Here is a 12,061-nt window from a genome sequence, read left to right as displayed (position 1 = left end):
CGAAGTGAGCGCTTTCGTCAGACAGAACAAACGAAAAAAAAAATTGAGGCACGCTTGTAAAGATGGTTGCGCGAGGAAAAGAGGAAGAAGAAAAGAAAGAAAATGCAAACAGTGCTGTGTGCGTAGCAAGTTTCACCATTACTTTTTTTTCTGTCTCGGATTTGTTTTTTCTTTCTGCTTTTCTCGTCCACTTGGAGTTTGGTTTGCATTGTAGATGCTAGGCTTTTCTACTTGGCGAGGTGGCCTTGGAGCAAGCCGCTGCGACGACCTTAGCTCTGCGTACGGGCCGACAGTTGGCCGCGAAACACTTTGCCACTCAAATCACCTCGGCAAGTTTAGAAGCACCAGGCATCAAAGGACTCAAAAAGAAAAAAAAAATGGAGGGAAGAACCAAAAATAAGGCTTTGCCAAGACGGTCAAAAAATAGTAAAAAGAAACGACCCATGTGCCTGGCGCAGTGCCGTGTGTCCGATTTCACTGCGCGATCGGAATGCGGTGCGACTGCCGGGACTTGGTTCTACTTGAATCTGATGGAGGCGTGCTTTTTTTGCTTCTGTACTTTCTTTTTGCCACGTGCCTCGCCCTGCCGCCCCTCTTTTCCCTTTCCTCTCGCATTTATTTATTTATTTGAACTTACGTGCCTTTATGACTTCGGTATAGCTTCCGAACTCTTTGCTTTGCTGCAAGAGCTTCGCTTGCGATGTCACTCGCCGCGCCTGTTCGCACTTGCAGAGGAAACAAAGATCACTTGTTCCTGAAGTGCTGAAGGCGATCCAGTCACACTTGCTTCCGAGTACGCGGTATACGAACATCGCGCAGCGCCGCTGAAGGAGAAAACGAAGAACGTGAGCGCCACGCAAGCTCACCGTCCGAAACGAGAAAGCGCGGAGAGTGAGACGGAGGGAAGCGGACGCGGAGACGAGCGAAACACTTTGCCGCGGGTACGGTGGAAACGGGAAAATTGCCCGCCTTCGGCCGCCAAGGTGCAATCGTGCTTGAACGCAGTGAACGCGACATAGTAGGGAAGTGCACCGGAAGCAAAGTCTATTATGGGAACTAAAAGAAAGAGAAGTAAGAAAACGAGAAGAGGAAGGAAAGGTAGAAAAAGCGAGAGGCCACCCCATAAGACTCGTTGTGGCTCCCTCCCCGTTTCCTCAATGTGTCGAAACTAACTCAGAAGCGCCGCTACGATTCGATTGAATGAATTAATAGCTGGAGGAAGGCTGACGTGTCCCTCACTGAGTATTGGACCATTGCATGCCACGGAGTTGAAAAATGCCGACCCAACGTAGAAAAGCACTCATTGGTGGTTTCTCAAGATGGGAGAAGCGACGAGTATATTCAGCAAAAACGTAGACTGGTCTTTGTACTTATGTCGCGCAAGAGCTTTTGATTTTTTGTTGTATGTTTTGAACAGGGACTCCGAAAAAAGTAAAGGCCAACTTGAGCCATTGACAGCTGCAGTGGCTGTGTCATTAACGGCGCGACTGTGGACGACAGACATGCTCTTATGTCTGACAGGATTATTGGTCCAGCAGAGCGGTCCAGCAGAGTGCTGGACCAATTGGGCAATCGTCCACCATAAGAACTAAAAGCTCCAGGACAGTGCTCCCAAAACAATCTCTTCACAGAAGGCTATATTAGTGCTACACCGGTTTGTTTGTGCCTCGCCTGTGTCTCCCCCATTCACTCTCTTTCTCTTTATTCCCCTGCCTCTTCCCCACGTGCAGGGTAGCCAACCGAAACTGCCTCTGTTTAACATAACTATCTGCCTTTCTATACATCCTTTCTCTCTCGCTCTCTCTCTCTCTGGCTGCCGTGGAAGCACTCCGGCAAGGTGCATTCCGTACATGTTAAATGAAGTCAGGTAGCCAGAAATATTCAGAAGCCTTATACGTATCTCTCATAATTCCTGCTTTGCTTTATGACGTAATACCCAAATAATTGCTATTATTTATTTATTTATTTATTTATTTATTTATTTATTTATTTATTTAAGGTACTTGAATGTTCACTACTTTGTGGTAGTAAGGCTCGCACCAGACGTATGTTGATATTGCCCTTTCACGGTCATTATTCAATCTAGGTAATTTGGCCTATTTTATTTTTCGAACTCTTCTTTTGCTTTTATATCACTCGCAGTCACTTCTTTCTATAGGTATAACGAGTCTTGGCTATGGTTAGCTATTACTCTTGGTCATAAACATTTCACCTTTCCCTCCTGATGTGAGGAAATTGTAAATAAAGCCCTATTTTAACATTCTGCAAGCTTGTTCTAAAATGTAGAAGAAGAAAAGAAACACAAACAAAAAAATTGCAGTCTCGCCCGAAAGGATTTGAAACGTTGACAGCGACAGCAAAGCTTTAGACCATTACACCAAGTGTGGCTCGCAGTTTTATCGGCAGTATCAATTAACATCAAACACGCGTAGTGTAACATACGGAAAGGAACGCATGAAATTATGAACAAGATTCCCTCGATGATCGCTCGCGACTGTACGCTGGCGTGGTGGGCGCCGGCAGCGGGGAGTGCGAGTGCTTGTCCCAAAGTGAGTGTGTCGTACCACCGCTTCCTTCAGGCATGTCTAGTGCCGTACCAACTATCTTTCGAGCGTGTGAGGCAAGCCTCCCCCTTTCCGTTACCCTCTCATTACAGTGAGAGGGAGGGAGATATTGCCGTGACAAAGGCTGGACCCCGGTCAAAACGTAGGAAGAAAAGTGATTCGCACATTCGTTCGTTTAAGTCTGCTCGATCAGCCACACCTGGTATGCACAAGCACGCACGCACGCACGCACGCACGCACGCACGCACGCACGCACGCACGCACGCGCACACGCACGCACGCACGCGCACACGCGCACACACACACACACACACACACACACACACACACACACACACACACACACACACACACACACACACACACACACACACACACACACACATGTGTGTATATATATTTCAAAGGAGGCTGGTGAATGCATCACTGACAGTTATCTTTCTCATTGACAGGCCTGATCGTTAATCGTACGTAATGAATCATTCCTATCCAATGTTGCCAAATTTTTCGGACCATGTCGCTAAATTGAGACAGAAAAATCTAGTAAATGCTCATTAGAAATGTCAAGCTTATTTCAGTTAACCTAAACATATCGAACACTATAATATAAGGTAACGTGAAGTATATCATTTACTTACAAGTTCGCGGTTGTACAATGTTCATGTACGTGACCATTAAACAGTGAATTTACCATAATGTTGTAGAGGGCATACATTTATTTATTTATTTATTTATTTATTTATTTATTTATTTATTTATTTATTTATTTGTTTGTTTGTACTGCAACCCCAACTGGGTACATAGGCAGGGTTCGTTATAAAACAAAAGTGATTACAAGATTTGAAGGAATGTAACAACTACAAAAACAAATCTTAACATAGAAAATATTTATTGCAATAGATCATTTAACCAAATTGTTAACTACGCTCTTCAACTGCGCTATTGAAAAAGGTGTACATCTGAATGCTCTAAAGGTCGCAAAGGTTACCTCTATATTAAAGGGCGACGGGGGCACGTTAACGATCGGGAAGTCCTAAGCACTATCAATACACTCTTTGCAAAAATAATATCTGGTCAGTTGAAGAAGTACTTAGAACAAGATTATATCATCTTTTTCTCGCAGCATGGTTTTAGGGCTCACCGATCCACAGATTCAGCGGTAATGGAACTAACACAAGACGTAAATAACTCTTTAAAGTCTGGTGATATAGCTATACTTTAATTCTAGACCTTTAAAAGCAGTCGACATGGTCATTCATTCCATTTTGCTGAATAAGCTTCAATATTATAGATTGAGAGGAAGAACCTTGACATTTTTTTTTCCAGTTTCTTCTCTACAATGCCTGAATAAAGCCTTCCGTGTTACTTTGCGCGGACATTCAATATACACAAACTCGTGTTTCAACTCTTTATTCACTCAAACACAGCTCCGCTGTATATAGATTCCAACTCATAGGATATGCTGCATTATTTATACAGTTGATCACTACTATTCACCTGCTGTGTTCTGAATCTGAACACAAAATTCATTCCAATTGGTTTTTGTAATTTTATTTACTGCTACGCTTGCGAATGCCTTCCAATCGAATGAGTTTAGTGATGCTGCGGAACGTGCAGTATTTCAACCCATTCAAATTGATTTTGTAAAAAATTAAAATAAAGACCACAATTTCGCGAGCGCAATGTGAAGTCTGTGACTTACCATTGTGCTGTGAAACACAATTACAATGTGATGACTACTAATATGACAGGAACCGTTGCGTCATCATGGTCATGGAGCTTATGCCTCGTACAGCGAGTTTCGGTGTAGCTTTTGAATAATGAACTGCATTGTAGAAGGCCATTTCTGTAGCAACGTTCCTAAAATGTCGCCAATTGTTCATTCATGTCACCAAAAAAGTCGCCAGTCGCAAAAAGTAAACGTTGTCTCTAGACAAACAAGCCGCTATATCTAGAGACAAATCGATTAATTGGTAACCCTGATTACAGACTTAAATTATAAAAAAACAAAGCCGATTTTGTGCCCTAAACTATAATTGGGTTAGACTGCCCCAACGAGCACAGGATGATGCAAGCGGCAGGAGGTGAGGCGAGGAGGCTGTCACCTCCTCGCATCACCTCCTGCCGCTTGCATCCTCGTCTGCAATGTAGGCGTGAAAGGCGCGCCCCGCAAGCGGCTCATAGCCTTGCCGATCGAGCGTGATCCGCTAGAGCGCGTGGCTGGGAGGCCCGAGAGACAACCTTCGCTGCCTCAGAAAGGAATACCTAGTAAATATAGCATACTTACCTGGGCGCTATTCTGAAACACAGCTTGGCCTCAGCTGTTCTGTTGGATTTTTCGATGTGTAGCCGGCATTATCCGTTTTCAAAAGTGTACCCCGGTAGAAACGCTTATGACCATGTCAACTGGGCTGCGTCTCCAAAACTCAGCAGATTGCGTGAGCTCCAAATACTGCGCGCCATTCTGGGCGCGTGGGTAGACAGCGCGCATCAAGCCATCAGCCTTCTTGGCTGACCCTGGCTCTACCTGGCCAAACCAGTCTACCCTGGTTGCAATTATAGTACACCCTATCCTGGTACCTGCAGCAGATCCCGTGACCTGAAACAAATGGTGCTCGAATCGCGTATGCACTAGGCGCAAGACAAGTTGGCCGTGCATGCGCTGTCGCTCTCGGCACAGCACGGAGTATTTTTAAGCCCCTCAAGTTACAAAAAACAACCTAAATAAAAAGCGAGGGAAACCCGCACCACCAAGGTATAGCAGGTTTAAGCCAATCGATAATAAATGAGGAGAGGTAGAAACCCAAATTGTAATTGTAATTGTTAGCGTAATTGTAAGTGGCACAGCACGGCGGCAGCACCACTACGCGAAAGCATATTGGGTGCCCGTATGATTGTTAAAGCAATAATAAAAGGAAATAGACTGCAGGACAAAGGGGCACAGATGCGGAAATAAATTCCAGCCTCATTGCTCACTCCCATTATCGTTAATGAGAAGATCATTCTGAATGTAAGCAGTCTCAGATGAGGCAGGTAAGGCAGCTCGGATGTCAAACCAAGAAGACCGCTGCGTCCCCATTCCTCTCTCAAGGACCGGCGCCGCGAGACAACTTCGCAATCTAGCTTGGAAGAACTCCTTAGCAGAGTGGAATGCCGCACGTGCAAGACGCACAAGACTGCACAGACTAAACCCGTCACCTCATCTCAGACCTCCGGCCGGCCTGCACCGAGGCGAAGCGTCTCCTCTGTGTCGGTTGTGGCTTGGAGTTGCCTTCACGAATGCCTACTCAGCACTAATTAGAATGACTGATAGTCCTACGTGTGATGTTTGCGGATGCGAGGAGAACATTGACCACTTATTGTGCCATTGTCCTCAATTTCAAACACAAAGACAATCTTTGTCCAACGCATTCAGGAAATTCGATGATCGTCCTCTGAGTGAACAGACATTACTAGAGCACCGTCCCCACCGATCATCGGCTCAGAAAGCAGTGAAGGCGCTTTCGTGCTTTCTCAGAATGTCTGATTTCCGAGAGCGGCTTTAACTCAAGTACTGTCCGTACACGTATCTACACCTTCTCTCTCTCTTCTCTCTCCCTTATCTCTCTCCCCGTTCTACCGTAGGGTAGCCAACCAGACCCTTGACTGGTTAACATCCTTGCCTTCCTATATTCCTCTCTCTCTCTCTCTCTCCGATTCACAATGATCTGGAGGTACTCGTTCTTACTGTGTGATACAAATGACATACTTGGTCGGCTATGTGAGACTCGGCTACCAGATGAGTTGTTATCATTATATACGGACTCGTGTTCTTTGTGAAACATGACAACGCTTTCCAAACAGGCGCCGCCCTAACGGCTCTTACACGGTGACATTTGCCGCTACTGTCATTGTTATTGTTGTCGCAGCACATTATCTTTTTTCCTGTGTTTGAAAAAAAATGCACGCAGAATGGGAGCCATCTATATCTGCACGCTGGCTAGCCGCAAGAATATACCTCCACGCCGCGCTACGTTGCGCCATTCCGACGATGACGGTGTGGTCACCCGACGCTAGTTTAGTGCGTCCTCTAGTGCTTGCTTCTGATGACGGTCCGCAAAACTCCGTGTCCGTAATACCAAGTAAAAGCTGCAGAATAAACAACGACCGAAGAAAAGAAACAAGGGTAGGGGGAATGGAGGGGCAATGTTCTTTGTCGATGCGAGCACGAATGCGTGTTCATCTCTCTCTGCACTATTTTGAGGATCCTTTATTGTGGCCGCCTAGCGTGTTTTCTAGTGCCTGTGTTCGCCAAAAGAGACGGTGCCAAAGTGAGCAGCGCAGGTATCTCCGTAACTGGAGGACGGAATAAAAGGGGAACATGGCCACTTTCACGAATCTGTTGACGCTCCAGCGCCGGACGGTCGGCCCTCAGAAGCAGGAAAAAGAGTGACGTGTGCCTTCGCTCTCATTTGGACCTGAGAATAGAGGTATTCGATGCCTGACCAACCTGCACCCGCACCGGTGAACACGACTTGTATTTCTCACCGGTTTCATCTCAGCATTGCGGACGCTACGCCGTGACACAGGCAGTGTCGACCTTCGAATTCGAAGCAGATCGAGAGCTGTGCAGTACGTCATTTTGTAAATGCCCTAGGTTTCAAGCCTGCTATGAGTGAGCTTCGATTCCTTTCGATGGAAGTGGAAATGTTGGACAATATATTATGTCTCCAGCTTCTACGCAACCACATAGCTTATTCAATGATTAAAGGACTATGAGATTGGGAGATTTGAAAGTGTTCTGGCAATAAAGCCCTTTGCGAAAAAGTGCAAACAGAGATTATACAAAGAATAAGAAATACAGCAAGAAAACAGCTGGTTTTTCAGTTTTTGCATTGCAGCATTCACAATCACGAGTTTACAAATCGGCCCAAAAGTATTCGTACATACGGACACGGCCTGGTCTACCTTTAATTACATTTGTTAGCATAACGGCACATAGGACGCCGTACACTACACGGATTGCCGAGTAGTTTTATAATTCGCTATTCCGAAATGGTGATTTGTTCAGATTGCTTCTGAAGAAATCTCTTCGAAATTCCTTAAACATAGGGAAAATGCGATAATTAGGTGAAAACCTTAGAATTGTGTTAAACTACTTGAAATGTTATTAAGATAAGTAATTATGAAAATTTGACTAACTTTATAACTTATCTTTAAAACCCGCCAGAGATATGACCCCTCTTGACAGGGCAGATGGAGTTAAAAAAGAAAAACGATGACTGTCGACGTTAAGCGATTAGCAACCAAGCAATGTAGCGACATGCCATATTGCTGACGACACCTTTGTTTCAAATCTGTATTGGTCATTACGAGAGTTAGGTTGCTTCGGATATATGCGACACACGGTCTCTCGGATCGGCCCGCTTTGCTATGGGAGTCATTGGCCACAACGGCATGACGACGGTGGTACGATAAAGAAAGATTGACGATGATGGAACGACGAAGGCCTGACACAATGGGATGACGATTTGGAAATGATAAGGATGGCATAACCATGACAACATGTACACGACGGCAGGAGGACAATGGCATGATGACGGGTATATGACGACAATGGCGTGATGATGACATTTATGGCGAGAATCGGATCAAGAAGCTGGAATGACGACGATGAAACTGCCACGACGATATCATGGCGACGGCTGTATAGATACGACGCAATGACGGCAATGGCATGACAACCGCGGCACAATCACGATTCAACGACGACAGCATTATTACCATAGGACGACGAAGAAGGAACGACGCGATGGAATGAAAAAGGCGGTATGACGACCTCTGACGACGGCAAGAAGACGACGGGAGGACAGCAACTGTACGACGACGACGGCGTGACGACGACGGCATGACAACAGTCGGTTGACGAAGCTTGGAAAGACGACGACGGGACCCGCCGCTGTAGCTTAGTGACTGTGGTGTCGCGCTGATAAGCACGAGGTTATGGTAGGCAATTTGATGGGGGCGAAATGCAAAAAAGCCCGTGTCCCGTTCACTGGATGCACGATAAAGCTCCCGTGGTGATGAAAATTAATCCGGACTCCCCCCACTTCAGCATGCTTCATAATCAAATCGTGGTTTTGGCACTTAAAACCCAGGAATTGATTATTTCATTCATTCAAAGACGACGATGGAATGGCCACGAGAGCATAACGACCCCGAGCACATACCTAGTGGTCCAAGCTAGTAGACAACTTTACTTTGTCATTACAACCACAGTATGATGAGAATCGGATGACAAAGCTGGAATGACGACGATGTAACGAGCACGACGGCCTCACGACATCGGTATGACAACAATTGCATGACGACGACTGTATGATGACGAAGCAATTACGACAGTGGCATGACAGCGACGGTAGAATTGTGACTGAATAACGACAGCATGATTACGATAGAATGACGTCGATTGAACGACGAATGCAGTATGATGACAACGACATGACGTCAATGGAGTGACGTTTCTGAAATAATCGCGATCGTACGGCGACAGCGTGAAGACTACGACACGACGACAATACGATGACCCCGACTGTATGACGACGACGGCGTGAGGGCGATGGCACGGCGAGAGCCGAATGACTAATCTGGAATGACGATGATGCAAACGACCGCGATGGCATTGCGACCAAGAGCACACATCACACATCTAGTGGCCAAAGTCAGTAGACAACTTCGGTAAAGAGGTGCATTTGATAAGCTAGATGAGGCTCAAAGTGCCTGAAGTAGGCAACAAATTGCTAATCGCATAAATATAGGCCTCTCGTCGATGTACGCGTTAAATATATTTCTTAATTACGGGGTCTTACGTGCCAAAATCACTTTCTGATTACGAGGCATGCCGTAGTGGAGGACTCCGGAAATATCGAATACCTGGGGTTCTTTAACGTGCACCTAAATCTAAATACACGGGCGTTTTCGCATTTCGCCCCCATCGAAATGCGGTTGCCGTGGCCGGGATTTGATCCCGCGACCTCGTGCTCAGCAGCCCAACACCATAGCCACTGAACAACCACGGCGGGTATTAAATATTGAAGCTGGTGAAAGTATATGGCTGTCACGCTGGATCGAATTTTGCCCCCCCCCCTCTCCCCTGTCAGCGAGCGAAGCAAGCAGACTGCAGAAAACATTAGATTGCTTAAAATTCTATTTGCGGATAAAACGCCAACTCTGATGAGCTTATACTATGGTGCTGACTGCGCTTGGTCTGAGGCTGACGCCAGCTGCACGAGCGCGGTCGTTTCAACTTAGGTGGTTGGGGTCTGACGTCATTCCAAATGTCTGCAGCAATGCCTCGGCCGCGTCATCACATCTGCACCCGCATATATCGCATAGACAAATTTTGGTCTAACAGGAAAAGTAACTAATATATATATATATATACATATATATATATATATATATATATATATATATATATATATATATATTTTGAATATGAATCCAATGCAAATAGTCAAACGCAGACGCATGTATGTCCAGCAGGAATATTTCTTTCGGAGTAATTACGTACATCGCCTGTGCAAGAAAAATGGCTAATAATCATTAACAAATGGTGAAACAAGATCAAAATTATTCATTAGAATTTGCACAGATATACCCGCACACATTTAGAGCCTCATTGCAAGCAAGCTTTATAAAAATAAATGACTGCTGGATGAATACAGCTTTCCGAAAACTGTAAGCGAATGGTTGGCGCAAGAAAGGTCAGAAATTGAGGAAAAACAAAAATAAATCGCGAAACTGAAGCAAAGGTGGCAATACCCATTTTGTATCTGCATTGTTTCGTAAACTTCTCGCGTAATTTTTTTTTTCACTTCTGATAGCTATACTTTGCTCAGTAGACAAAGAACAGTAGCAAGACTTTAACCATAGGTTGTTTTGAAATGTTTGCTTAGTTTCTACTTGCGAAAATACCGAATAGTTTCTTTCCGAATACGACTTCGAACAGTTATTGCGTAATATTCGATTCACATTCGAAACTTGGAATATTCGCCCAACTCTAAAAAGCAAGCAAGAAAGAAATATCGGAAGCATGTTACACACCTTTAACACGCGTAGGCGAAAGCCTGCTGCAGACTTCGCAATGCATTAAGTTATACGATCGGTTAGGCCAGACTTCTTGCAAGACAAAACGAGCGGCAGTTAAGTACACGTGTGGCAAGCCGTTGTCAGCGGGCTTCGGCCTCCTCTGTACGTTGCCTTCTCGCATCGTCGCGTTGCTGCTTTCGCAGTTCGACGTGTTCGGCTCGTTTTCGACGCTTACCTGCGGCTTCGCGCGCTCGCATAGCGGGGTCAGACTTGCGCCAGCGACGTCTCTCTTCGACTTGACGTTGCACACTCTCAACAGGAGAAAAGAGCACTCGCGCTCGAACGCCTTGATGCCGCTGGTTCGCACGTCACGCCTCGTTTCTCGCTTGGCGAGCATGCTCGGCCGTAGCGTACTTCCGAGGGGGGCATGCAATGCTTTATTGATGGTTGGGATGCTTGTTTTGAGCTTGTTGTTTATTGAAACGTACGCTGTTCTGTGTGTTGTGTGGGTTATTCGAATGAATGTACGCACTCTTCGCTTCACTTTGCAGGGCACTTGTAGCCTCTGCCTTAAGGGGACGTGAGCCGTTGCAATTTTCGCTAGTTCAAGGGGATATGGATCATTGTTTAGGGGTGTATGAGCCATTTCTGATACGATATCTTTTGCACCTGTCGACTAGACGCCGCGTTTCTTGGGTATGAGCCATGGCAACGAGCCACTTAAGGCTTTCACCTTAAAATAAATCAAGAGGAGAAGCTTGAAAGCTGAAGGTGGAACTGGCATTTGTAAGCGTATGCGGTCAATGGGATGTTTCGCGAAATTACGCAAGCGCGTAAGATCTCGTTCGGTAAAATGAAAACAGCCCGACCCTCCAATTCAAGCGCATAAGAGCGTGTTAGGTTGTGAGTCTTCGTCGGGTGTCACCCTCTCTTGACCGTTCGTGGCACTCAACCCACCGCTTCGACAATGAGAACTAAGGGCGTTCTTATTATTGGGGCAATGGGCAATTCAGATATAGAGAGAAGCCCTCTTGAAGAATTCCAGGAATTTATTACTTGACCCAGTTACCAGTTCTCAAATGCGAGCACTGCTGACCTCTTTTCGCAGCTCGATTGTATTTAAAAATTGTTCACTGGTCTCTCTACGAACATATCCCGGTCGCATTGTCAAGACTTCCAGTTCTGCCATTGTTCCGCATCAACTAGTTAAGCATGGCTTCCTCACACGATTGTAAGCCTGAATGCCGGGGTGTGATAAAGTTTTTGTGCGAACAAGGGAGTAGCGGCAAGGAAATTCAGAGTAGAATGCTGAATGTGTATGCGCCAAATATACCGTGCTAAGCGATTGAAACGCAATACTCGGACAATATGGTGGCTGTCACTTTTTTTTTTTTTGTGCCAGCGGTGTGCACTAAGGACACCGAGCC

At 45.7% G+C, this 12,061-nt stretch overlaps 1 protein-coding gene across 1 annotated transcript in view; it reads right to left on the bottom strand.

Annotated features, from left to right (window-relative positions):
• Positions 1 to 11,031, bottom strand: part of LOC142582722 (neuromedin-K receptor-like) — a 71,685-nt gene extending 60,654 nt beyond the window's left edge. The window contains exon 1 of the mRNA XM_075692744.1: positions 10,870 to 11,031. Coding sequence (XP_075548859.1) covers positions 10,870 to 11,031 — 162 coding nt within the window. The remainder of the gene's footprint in view (positions 1 to 10,869) is intronic.
• Positions 11,032 to 12,061: the final 1,030 nt, after the last annotated feature.

Source organism: Dermacentor variabilis, chromosome 1, assembly GCF_050947875.1.
Source record: "Dermacentor variabilis isolate Ectoservices chromosome 1, ASM5094787v1, whole genome shotgun sequence".
Classification (NCBI taxonomy): Eukaryota; Metazoa; Arthropoda; class Arachnida; order Ixodida; family Ixodidae; genus Dermacentor; species Dermacentor variabilis.
This window is presented reverse-complemented; position numbering and strand designations above follow the sequence as displayed.